At 35.1% G+C, this 13,130-nt stretch overlaps 1 protein-coding gene across 1 annotated transcript in view; it reads left to right on the plus strand.

The window, feature by feature from the left end:
* The window catches only part of CPED1 (cadherin like and PC-esterase domain containing 1), a 154,828-nt gene that overhangs the window by 119,632 nt on the left and 22,066 nt on the right, over window positions 1–13,130 (plus strand). Inside the window, exon 18 of the mRNA XM_026067055.1 lies at window positions 9,101–9,218. Within this exon, the coding sequence (XP_025922840.1) occupies window positions 9,101–9,218 (118 nt within the window). The remainder of the gene's footprint in view (window positions 1–9,100; window positions 9,219–13,130) is intronic.

Here is a 13,130-nt window from a genome sequence, read left to right on the forward strand (position 1 = left end):
AGTATTACAGAGAGAGATTTAAGCATCCCAAGGCCTAATGAAATACATAATATACAAGCAGTGTAACTAGGTTACTTTGCATTGCATGGGGAGTGTTAGCGAGGTAAAGCTTTCAGGGAAAGATTTAATATCTTTTACTGGAACAATTGATACAACTGGAAAAAGCAGATGTGTCTGGGTGCAACCCTTTATTCTATTTGAAAGAGAAGAGTTAAGCTTGTAAAAATAAGATCTACAAGAGCCAGCACAGTAACTGAGGATTCAGATGTATTGCCCAGCAGAAAATGATATGGAAAGGAATGTATCTTAAGTGTACCCTTCTCTGGGAGTTACACATCCAATCTTGGGGTATATGAGAGTCTTTCCTCCACTTTGAATTGCAATGTACTCTCTCAGGGAGTTAAGTACCTACTTCAATCTGTCTTTTCTCACATAACGATTAACACAGAGCCTGGTGGTGCTCCCTTCATCCAGTTTCACTCTGCATTCTTAACACACACCTAGCCTGTGGGAGGAGTAAGTTCAAGGTTCTTTACAAGTCAGTATTTAATTATATGTACAAAGCAAACCCAAACGGCTCCCTCAGGAGAGGCTGAGAGAGAGAACTACCCAGAGTGACATGGGGAGCTTGAATTGAAATCTCTGCTGCAAACCAAGTAAAAGAAGGACTTTAAACTCTGTCTCCTATATCAGATAGAACTGTTCTACCTATTACAGTGTTATAAAAGGGGAATAGCACTTAATGCTTTGTGCAAGGCACACACCAGGTGGCATGTCCTGAGAATGCCTATCAGATCAAGCACAGCACACAAAGCAATATTTGAATTCTGTTAGGGCTAAAGGGCTCAGTAACATAGCCATGGGGATATGGGTGGTTTTGCCCATGCCCAGTGGAAGAGACTTAGGCACTCAGGAGATTGTTGGCAACTGAACGAGGGTTTTGAGAAGATATATTTCAGATGTGGGTATTATTGGAGGGAGCTCCAAGTCATCAGCCTAAGCTTATAAAGAAAATAAGAGGCAGAGTTGTGAACTGGTCCCAAATATCCTAAATTCTCTGCATTGAATATTAACCTCTGGGTCATCATTCCAGGATGGATCCTGGTCTTTTATTCACAGTATGCCCCAAGCCGTAACTGAAGTTAACAGATGCGGTTGAAAGGTCCATAGGATTTAGGAATAGAAGTAAGAAAGAAGTACTTTTGGTGTGGTACACTCTGAAACACTGAGTTCAAATCTAAAAACCTTCATTACTGTGAAAAACACTTTTAACAGTAACTTTAGCAGATATATAGCTCACTGGACTGAGTCTTTAACTGATATGTGTTTTTCAATGCATTAGATTCTGTGGCAGAGTATTTCAATTTCAAAATGTCAAGAATGAGCATTAATGAATGAGTGTTTTTTAATTCATTCTCTCTCCCATATCTTTTCATACATTCTGGATGTAATGATAGCTGTCTAATCTGAGTTCTTCTATTGCTCATCATGGCGGTGATAAAAGGATCTCAGTCTGGACAGGTCTTGAGCCGAGGAGCCTCTTGCACATATGAAGATGTACAGTATAGATTCCTTTGCAATGTTAACTATGAATGCCATATACCCCAAGCATAGGAGGATATACAGAATGCTCCTTAAAAATAGCCAAAAGCTTGTGGGATGTCCAAACTAATACAATGCATTTTTACTTACTTACCAGACAAAACAGTCAGGGGCACTTTGGCATTTTGTTCAGAAAAAAACATAAGTACATAATAATTCCTGTGGCTATCACATGAGATATTTACTTCTTGCACTGTCAAAGTGCATGGTATTTTCAAGATATTCTCCATTTTCAGGTATGGAAGGGGAACTAGAAGTACGAGAGGGGAATGAGAGGGACTAAGTAGGAATCCAAAATTGATGCGGCTCTGAAAATCTCTTGGTCAATTTTACTGTCTCACTTTTTTGAATAAAAATCCACCAAACCCTACAATAGCAAAATGCCTTTCTTTATCTGCTGTTACTTGTTCCTGTGTTATCTTCATTTTGGGGGAGGAAGAAACATTAAATTCTTTTCATTCCTTTTTTTTGCTTTGTCTTTTTAGTTTATAAAGCATACAAGCTGGAAATCACGACTGTTTTTGCTTAGAAAAAATATCATTAGTTGCATTAGAAAAGCATGTTTGCTACCAAAACATAGTTGAAAAAAACATGCAGATTTGAGCTTTAAACAATGAAAAAAATGTATTTTTTTGGTACAGTTTGAAATATAGTCCAAAACTTATGTTTACAGTGTTTTATTCTTAAGAAAAATGGATTTCAAATTTACCTGTTTTACTTCAACTACTTCTGCAGCATGTCTGAGCTGTTCAGAGTCATAATTTATAAATTTCTACTGGATTAGAAGTTATGCTTTGCTAGCTCTCATGTCAATATTTTTGTTCTGATGTTCACAAATGTAGAACTTTGAACAGTTGACTCTCTGGGAGCAGGAAGGCAGATATGGAGTCTAACTGACATCAAGTATACAATATAAGACAGAGTATGAAATGGAATTGAATCAAAATCCTTCATAGATTGAAAGGACTCTTTTATATTCTCCACACACAATGTGAAAAGATATTAAAATAATGATATGAAACTTGCAATATTTTCTGTTGATAAGTAGTGCTTAATCATCAAAATAAAATAGCTTTCTTAGCTTTCTCTGAGGTTAGCATTCTCAGTGCAGAGGAAGCCACTTGTCATCTGCTCTAGTGTCAAGATCAAATGTATTTGTCTGTATAATCTGTAAGTGCTTTGAGACAGTTGCATTTGTAGATAGGCACCTAGTTGGATTTTCAAAAGCTCTTTAGCAGACACTAAAGATACCATTGTGTAGCTATAGCATTTTTTCATCACTGATTAGAGCGCTGCACATGTGACATTATTCCCATAGGTTTTCTAGACAAAAGTTTGTGACTGAGAAAGAAAACCCCCACGATATGTGGTATAGTTGTGTTATTGAGACAAAATAACAACAACAACAGTATGAATAGCACTAATAACAGCTTGAAAGCAATTTAGAGTGATGGCTGCACTTTGTCTGCATTTCAAACCATATCTCTGATGTCTTGACCATGCCTTGACAATATGGCCAGTATGTCAGCTTTTCATATCCTTCCCAGTCTTCTACTCACGTCTGGGCACGGCATGTTCCAACTCTGTGAGTTCCCAGCCTCTTTTTCTGAAGTGTTTTTATGGCTCCTCTCAGATCCCTATGGAACTGAGCATCTTTTAATGTGTTTTTCCTGACAATGTCTTTGGGGTCTTTGGGGAAGTATTGTTCCATTTTTACAGATGGAACACATTAGATTCCTTAAAAAACAGTGGTTGCAGTTTCCTTCCTTCAAAATATAGCTGCAAGACTGGGGCATGCTGCTCCATCAATTCACCCCATTAATCCTATACTCTCTGTTTAATGGATTTGTGTATCTTTTGATGTTAGCAATGTCTTCATCTATGTCTTAGACAGTGCTTGATGAATAATAATAGTCACTGTTTTCCAGCCAAAAGCAGCAGTAAACTGAAATTTCTCAAGAGACTGCCCGTTTCTTTGCCAGAGATTTCTAGGCCTGTTTTGCACACCCAGGAGCTTCAGTTTAATCAAGTTAATTTTGGGTATATCTGAACCAACCCGAACCTCTGAAACTTTGAAGTTTCATCTATCACTGAATAATGCAGCCAGCCAGAGGGAGCCGGATGAATAGACGTCATATGCCAACTGTTCCTTCATTTGTTACTGCCATATTAATAAAGTTGATAGATTGGAACTAATCCATCTGCTCATAATTTATTCCCTAGCAATAAGATACAATTTCACTATTTTATGAGCTCATTCTTTGATTAATTTTATTAGAATTCCTTCCATAGCATCATTTTTAATCATTTTTAATCTAGTTTTGGTTATGTGTAAAATAGTAGAAAAAGATGGACTAAGAAGAGAGATGAAAGGACTACATGATAGAGCAGGGTCAATTTAAATCAAACCAGATCAAATACAGTGCAGTTAGTACAAAGACCTACAGAAAAACTTCCAAAATTACTTATTTCACACGAAGCTTTGTTCTGTTATGTCTAAAATGTAAACGGAGTCAAATGAACTAAAGCAGCCACAGCAACATTGTAAAGCGAGGCAGGGCTGAGGTGCCTCATGAGAAATGGGCTGGCTCTTGAGTCAGCCAGCGGCTCTGTGACCCGTTGACCGATGGGCAGCACTGACCGAAGGATCGCAGGTTCAGAGCGGGACGGGTGCAAAGACCTCCCCAGCTCTGTACCACGAACTACAGAATGAATATTTTTTCTCATCCTCTAGTTCCCAGACATGCTTGGGTTTAGGATGTTAAAAGCATGAAGGATTTTGTCTATGTGTTGGTAGTATATAAGGCTAAAATGAATTCCCATGAGTTTAGTCATATATTTGTTATTGTTTAGTTGACATAGGTCTACTTCCACTAAAAACAATAGTTTTAGAAACAGCTTTGCAGGGACAGAGCTGGGTTATTTCAGAAAAGTTCTGAAAATTCTGCTTTCCTATTTTAAAAGGCAGCTTACAGCTGTGGATGTTAAAAGTAACTTCTTTTTTTTTATGTGGTTCACTGCCACTCTGCTGGAGCACTGACACTTCAGAAGAATACAGAAGGGCAATTTATCCCTATTTTGTATGAGTTTTCCCAGGAAAATCGTGGACTTCTTCCCTTCTCTTCCCTTCCCTTCCCTTCTTTTTTATCTTCTTCCAGTTTGGAGGAAGCTTATGGGGTTAATCTCTATGCAATTACTGCGATTTGAGAGTAATCATTCTTTCATTAGGGCCAAGGTGGTAAAAAGGTACAACAGCAAGTAAAGATCCAGTAACAGTTAAACAGTTAAGCCTGAAATGCAAATAGTTCTTTAAATCTGAGGCACAGTTGCAACTACAATAGTATTTAACTATGGTATTCATGCCATGATATTAACTGCATGACCGTAGATCATCTTTATAATGCTTTGATTTCTCTCTCTCTCTCTCCCTCTCTCTCACACACACAGAGGCATGCAAATGCACGCACATCTATAAGAGTTTAAGACTGGTAGAATATTTTTATATTTATGCACATCTGAGTGAAAGTAAGTATATTTATAATTGAGAGGAGATACTGAATGGCTGTTGAAAGCTGAGTTAAACAAAATTCTTATTAAATCAGGCACCTAGTCTATAAGTAAATGAAATAAAACATGCATTGATACCTCCAAAATAATAATTTGAGAAAGCTGTAGAGTAGCATACTCAAAAAGCTGTATGATCTCTTTATAAAGGATATAATTCATTCCCATTATGAAGAATCAAATACACTGTAGTGTGTTTTGAATAGAAACAATTCTCTTTTCACACAGCAGATGGACTCCAGAAAGGTTCACTCTCTAAGTATCAACTGGTGTTGACTGAAAGCTTTCAAGGAAAGCTTTATTCCTGTTTATTTGCTAGCGTCCAAAGAAGCTTCTATAAAGATAAAAGAAAGTTTACTAGTAAAATGACAAACCAGGCTTATAAAGAGTCAATTCTAACTGTGCACTAAAGTACATAATGCATAGGAATTTTTCTTTTGATTTTAGTCCAGGCATTTCAAAGGTCTTTTTATGTCTGCCTTCTAAAAATGAAAGTTTGCGGGGAGAACAGACAGAGACGATGAACTATCATTTAAGTTTACATGTCTGGCTCTCATCTTTGTTATGAGTGATTATTTACAAACATACTTAAGATCCAAGCTGTTTCATCTTTGGGCAAGGCAAGAAAGATATCATGGCACTGCAGCACCTGAAGAAAACTTAACAAATCTGCAAGTGGTTAGTAAAGCCCTTAAGGTACTTTACGGTGGTGGAGCTGCAGTTAATCTACAGCTACCACAGATTCTTTTTGTACATTATATTAAATATAGCAATGATGATAACAGATTGGTCTCCCACAAAAGTAAAGATGAAACAAACAAGGCTCATTCAGGTATTCAAAATCTCTCATGACCCTATAATTTTAGATGGCAATTATGTATTAAACACAAGTAGCATCCTTTGAGATTCATGGCCTGCATCTTTGAAACATATATAAGTCAATGGGAATTGATGACATAGTTTGGACTGAAAATCAATTGTGAGTAGTAATAAACTAGCCAGGTGAAACTGCTGTTAATGATATTGTCCAAGGAATGCAATCAGAATTACAGACTTTTTGTTTGTTTGTTTAAACACATAGCCTATGCAGAGGTATGAACAAGAAAATCCCTGTTAAGTTATTTTATGACACTTTGTTGAGAGCAATGGCAGCTTATTCAGGAATTTGGGGCTTTCTTGTGAAGCCCCGTGCAAATTGTTTTACTGCAAAGTAGGAGCTTTCTGATGTTAATGTTAGTTTAAGTAATACTGTCAAATAGCTGTACAGCGTGTCCAGACCCAGAGGCTCCAAGACAACATCACAGTTTAACACTAAAAGAAATTGTGCCATTCATTTTGTCATATCAGCTTTCTCTACTTATGGAACATGAAGCAGGCAATAGGACAATCACAAAAAAGAGTCCACAGATACCTGACATTTCTCTGAGTTTTTGTGCACAAAGATGACCAAAACTCTTTGAAGTCAATGGGAGGATTTTTTTACTCTTTTTTTTTTACCATGGAATTAAATGAGATCAGATTAAGTATGAGAAAATTATGTCATCTTGGTTTCTGGTTAGAAAATCAAGACACACCAGTATTTACTGAATTTCAGGATGGATTCATATCTCCCCCTATATCAGTGGCACAAATCCTATTGACTGTCAAATTTCACGTTGACAATATTAACAATTAATTGTCATTTGCTCATTGTTCCAATTTAAGCATAGCATCCTGGTTGTAGCATAATTTTCTAGAAGCAGTGGACGATATTGCATGACAGTTGCCTAATTAATTTAATACCATTTAAGAAAATAAAAAGAATTGAATAGAAATCAGCATACTTAAGTGAATGTAAGACCAATGAAATTAATTTTTCTTTTTGGAGAAATTATATTTTATTCTTCTTTTCAGCTTCAAGAATACTCCTTCTTGAAATGAAAAAACTCTAAAAGTATATTTCCATTTGTATAGTTTATTTGGAAGCAATTAAAAGCAGTAAGCATGCAATTTTTTTTTAAAAAAAAACAAGTTTTGAATTATTGAAAGTGACCATAAATAATACTTAGTTTAAGCAGAAAGGGCCACATCTGCATTTTTTCATACAGCATTTAGAAATACAAATGTATTAAATAACGTTTGCCATAGTTAGATTTTCATCCTTTGTCATCCTATTTTGTCATAAAATGATCTTCTTTGCTATTTTTAAGTGCCTTTAATAATTTTTCAATTTTGATGAAAAAAATCCATTGTGTTATGGTGAGCTTGGCATGGAAGTGAGGGTGAAAAAATGAAATTTTAGATATTAAGTGCTATTCTTTAGCACTAATCCCAGAAAGCTCCTATCTTCTGAAGTAACGGCTGGCATTAGCACCAGGTCAGGCAATAGTGTATGGAACAAGATTTTTACGAAGTGATTTGAGGTGAGGTTTGTCTGAACTAATGGAGACACATACCTCTGAATCATTCTAGGCTCTTTTTACAATCAATGGAGAAAGACACTTTCAGCATATGATTCATTTTGTCCTAAAGCAGACTCTAAAACAGATCAAAAATGTGTCCAAGGAATGCCTATTTCTCTGCAGAAACTATACAGGAAACCTAGAATGAGCATCTCTTTGAGCCATATATGATGTAGAAGTCTAAAGTTATCTAAAGAATTCCCCCAAGTCAGAAATGCTATGATGTAATTTATATCATGTCAGTGAATGACGGAACATTATAGCTGAAGGCACAAAGATGATGATACAACCTGTTACTTAAAAGGTAAGAACCCACATGTGCTAAGTCTTATTATGGCCAGGAATCGTTAATTACATGAACATTTCCTTTGAAATTATTGGGAGCTGGTGGTACCTCACAGAATCTGACCTTCAAAATGCCCTCCAAACAGAGTAATATTCAAGTTTTCTAAAAGCCAGTAAGACTTTTCACTTGCAAATTTTTAGAAAGTTAATTTATATTGATTGGCATGCCAGATTGTTACTGCCAATTTTTAGGCACCTCGCATTAATCATTCTACATTTTACATTTCCTCTAGTATCTTTAAAATATAGCAGAAATGATCAAGTTGTGGGAAACTGTGCTCCTTAATGAAATGTAATTACAGTGTGTACCATGCCATTAGCAGACTCTAGTTCTTTAATAAACCCTGTTGATTCAATAACCAATCTGTATTCCTGTATCCAAGCACAACCATATATAAAATAAAATTTTATGTTAATTGTGGGTCTTAGTGAACTCTTTTGTAATTAGAACACAAAAAAAAAGTCAAATCCTTTTCTATGACAAAAGCTAATTAAAAGGTGAATATTTTGACATAAATATGACCATTATTTTATCTTACCCTGATGGTAGTGTCTGAGGATTACTATGGAATACATCGTATGTGAAGACCCAGTCACAGGATTATAGTTATATTTGATCCTTTCCTTCAGTACTCTATAAATAAAGTTTTCCTAATCCCTCTATTAGCTCAAACATTTTTCCCTTGAAATTTTTTCTTTCTGTCTCTTTTTCTGAATGTTTCTTTCTTTATGTACCTGTATCTCCTGAAGCTAATTTGGTGTATTTCATCACAGAAATATGTTCCATGTAGCTCTAGATATACATACAAAATTACTATGGGTAAATAAGAAAAGATTACATGATAAATAGAGACAACATGACATTACATGAATATTATATGTATTTGCCTTAATAAATTTTCTTAAATCTTTGGCAAATGTAATATCTTCTGCATTGACTGTGGGTTTGGATAATTTATTATAAATCACCATGTGTTTGAATGGAAAAAGGATTTTAAATTTCTTATTAAAAATATATTGAAGAACAAAGGATAAATGAACTGCAGAACCAACCCCAAATATCTTTTTTCCTCTTTAAGTGTCCTTGAAGAGGATTTCAAAGGCGTGGGTGCAGCACTGTCATTTTCACTCATTTCATTTTAATTCAGGACTGTGGTTCTCGAATTCGTCCGGAGGAGTCCTGTGGCTTGCAGCCTCTGTCTCATGAATACCTCTCAGCAATTTCACAGACGGTATTTAAGACCTGTGAAGCTGGAGACACAAAAGGTTTGTACATAATCTTCCCCCCTCTGAAAATTAACTCATGCACCTTACCATGAAATGAAACTACAAAAATTTTTTTTGCTCTACTTAATGCACATGCGTTAACCTATGTACAATAAATGTAACTAATTGCTTGTAACAGTTACAGATTTATTAAATCAAATTAAATAATGTGACAATTTTTAGTTTAACAAGTTCCTAATCAGTGATGTAGCACTGCTTGTATTATTGTCATGTAGCCTTCAAAGTGCATTGAAATATTTCCATCAAAACGATTTTAAAGGAAAACTACACTTTTTTATAAATGGAAAGGGACTGTCTACTTAAAAATAGCTTTTGAAAAAGAACACAACATTTTGACCCACTTGTATTTTTATATTTCTTATTCTATGTATGAAACACACAAACAAGTAACAATTTCAAATTAAGCAAACAGTAAAATATGTGTTTTTATGTATAGCAATGCCTTGAAGTTTAAATATCAGGATGGACAAATCAAACATTGTGGTTGAAATGACTGCTGTTAAAATAATAATTACACAACAACCAATATAAGCAAGACATCTCTTTGGTTTGTAAGAACACAGATTAAAATAGAATGATAGATACATGCTAATCTTTAGATCATAGCTGCATAAAAATTTATGCAGATTTCCTTTGACAAATATGAGTAATCCACAGGACTACTCAGGTAGTCAATGTTATGCATGGCTTAATTTGTTGCTGGATTAGACAATAATTAATGCTATTCCATTCTTTATTAGACAAATGAAAAACAAACCATTATTCCTCTATAGTCTAGTAACAGAAATGTATTTTTTATCTTACCACAGATAGAAACAGCTTCTCACAGCAATAAATTTGCACAAACTCCTGGAATAATCAGTACAAAGTAAAAGGAACGTGTGCGAACTGCCTGAATGCATCACTCTGTATGAAATAGAGGGGCATATATTATTGTTATTCAGTGCTAAATGAAGGGAACACACAAAGGAGACACTATTGTACCTGGTAACACATTTTCATCACGCAGCAATTTATGAGACACAGAGAAGCACAACCCAGCCCATGCTACTAAATCAGGACATAAAGCTCCTGAAGAGAAAGCCCACACTAAATTGGCAGAAGAGTCATCTGGGGCAGATAGTCTGTTTCTGCTGTTATATAACATGGTGTTTTTAAATACTGCATCTAGTTAAGTGAGGCTGAACATAAAATATTTTCACAGCCTTTTTGTGAATAGCATCCATGTTTAAAATAGAAACAAATTCATGAGACAGAGACTCAAAAGACAGGTCTAAAAGGAGGGGAAGAAACATTTCTTCTTAATAAAGTGAAGATTGCCATGAAGTGTCTAATGAGCCTGGACCTCAGATTTGCAGTAGCTGGCATTGACAAGTGGCTGTATAGTTTTAATGTAGTTCAAAATTCATACTGGAAGTTGAAAGCATCACTTTTTGTGCAAATTCATTCCAAATTTGTAACAATTGAATGATACTCCAATTCTGACAGAGAGCATTTTCCCAACACTCATGGGAGTAATTTCAAATTCCCAACTAAATCCACAACAGCATCTCTTTTTTTTTAATTGGCTAAATTTTCAGAATAGTCAAGCAATCTCCTGTTTTGTCCCAGAAGAGAATCCAAAAATGCGATGTCATATGTTGTGCTTAAACTAGGGAGCAGCTTAACTGTAAAAGGATACCGAGGTACTATCATAGCAAAACACTCCAAGGTTTATTGGCAAAGTAGTACAATAAATTAAACTCATTGCCCTTAAAAACTACAACTCTTAAAAAGATTGCCTCCAATAACTGTTATCTATGCTGACAAAAGTTTGTTGTATTAAGGCAGATGTAGGCAGAGACTGAGGCAGGCCAGCAGAGAGAGAGATGAAACCTTAGCTCCACTGAAATTGATGCTAAAGCTTAGAAGTCTGCCTTGCACTTCAGTATGACCAGGATTTCATGCCTCTTTTCTAGCCCTTTGATACAGTGTGGAAACAGTAATTCAGGATCTAACCAAAGGAGGGGCTAACTGCCTCCAGTCCTATTCACTCTGACAACATTTTGGGGGGGAAGCTCAGCATTTTACCCAATCTGTTTTACCCATTTCTCTTTTTTTCTTCAATAAATACAAAACATGAATATTGAACAGGAACAGTTTCTGTCTTTCTATCTTGTTGGGACCATGGACCAAAATGATGACAGCCTTTATAGTGACAAAAATCCTTTTTGCTTTAGAAAAAGACCTTTGATTCAGTGGGTTTTGAACTAGGCTATCACAGAAAAATTAGCCATCTATTCAGTATTGCAGTGCTATTAATAATAAGGAAGTTAGCAAGTGCTAACAGTGTGTTTGACTCTACAGAAAGAGAGAGAGACAGTTGATAAATATAAGGATAACCCCCAAGTTGTGCTAAATTCCTCCTAGTGAATCAGGCTATTGAAGTCCGTGGATATTTGGTAGACAGGTAATTACAAAATCTGCTGTTTAAGAGATCACAGCTTCAGTTCTAATGTTTTGCTTCTCAGCTGTGACATGTGTGTTTTGGTTGTATTCTGTTTTCCACACTTTCTACAACTGTATCCAGTATAGCATAATTCTGTATGAGCTCTCTCTTTGCATTGAAAAGCTCTCTGGATTTAGGCCCAGCAGAGACATAAGCCGATGCTTAACTAAATGAATGACTCCTTTGGTTACAATGAGTAAGCATGAGTTTGAACATAAGTCTCTGTAGGCCTAAGGACATTTTATTCTTAGCATTAAAATTGTGTCTTTTTAAAAATATTTTAATCTTTTTTTTCACAAGTAAAAAAAGCAAAAGAAAAAAATATTTTTATACCCCAGCCACCAGGAAAACATCTTTAAAAAGTTTTAGGATGCCAAACAGACACCAAATGTAAAAATAAACTAGTCATAGATCAAAGAACTATCTTGAGCTTCAGTTTAGGTTAAATATTCCGATTAGAATTGTCAATTCGATTTTTTTCTTTGTATATGTATAATTCTTTGGCATTATGTAAAAGCTTTGATTTTGATCTTTTGAGTAAAATATGTGTATTTGTGTCTATGATAATTAGAAAGCTTGAGTAAAAGTAAAAGAGGCTGAGAGCACTACCCAGGAGAAACAAACGCCATCAAAATAAGAGTAAAGCCTTTTTTGGTTAAGACTTTTTTATCTTTAGGCTAACAGTCATATGCTCACTTAAATACAAGAAGAATAATCCTAATGAATTTTTTAAAGCATATTTGTTTTATACCATTTTAGGAGAGTAATTTATGGGAATACTGGCAATGTTTAATCTCATATAATAAGCAGATGGTTGATGTGTGCAACTACTAAGCCTCTTTTATAAGCCAAAAATCCAGTCTACTTCCACTCTTCCCGTGGAAATCTTTCTATTACGTTTAAGTTTTCATGAAACTTTATTTTTAGCAATTTTTAATTTGGGGTTAAACTTAAACTGACAGCACCAGTCTCTTTCTTACTGTCCTTCAATGAATTCTAAGTAAACTCTGCCTTGCCTGTTAGGATCAGTACTAACTCTTTTAGGCACCAAAACGCAGGCTAATTGAAATTGTGCTGAAAGCTACATCGGGTGCTGCTACCAAAAAGACTTATAATTGCAATACAAAATAAGTTTAATTTCCCAGAAAATATTGATTTTTTTGAAATTTGTCACTATCCATTATCTTCCTATTTTACATATAGGATTCATTTTATCTTTAAAAAGAATCTTATTTATGAAGGTTAGGAAGGCACTGACTATTGTGAAGTTACAATGGGGAAAGATTATAATAATTAGTTTTAAAATGCATAAACTTAACATATATAAAGCAACTTAAACTATCTGTTAGCATTAAATGTCAGTGCTTCCTATAAACATGGGTTTGTCTTCATACATCGTTCTC

The sequence above is a fragment of the Apteryx rowi genome, unplaced genomic scaffold (assembly GCF_003343035.1).
Source record: "Apteryx rowi isolate R43461 unplaced genomic scaffold, aptRow1 scaffold_252, whole genome shotgun sequence".
NCBI classification, from domain to species: domain Eukaryota; kingdom Metazoa; phylum Chordata; class Aves; order Apterygiformes; family Apterygidae; genus Apteryx; species Apteryx rowi.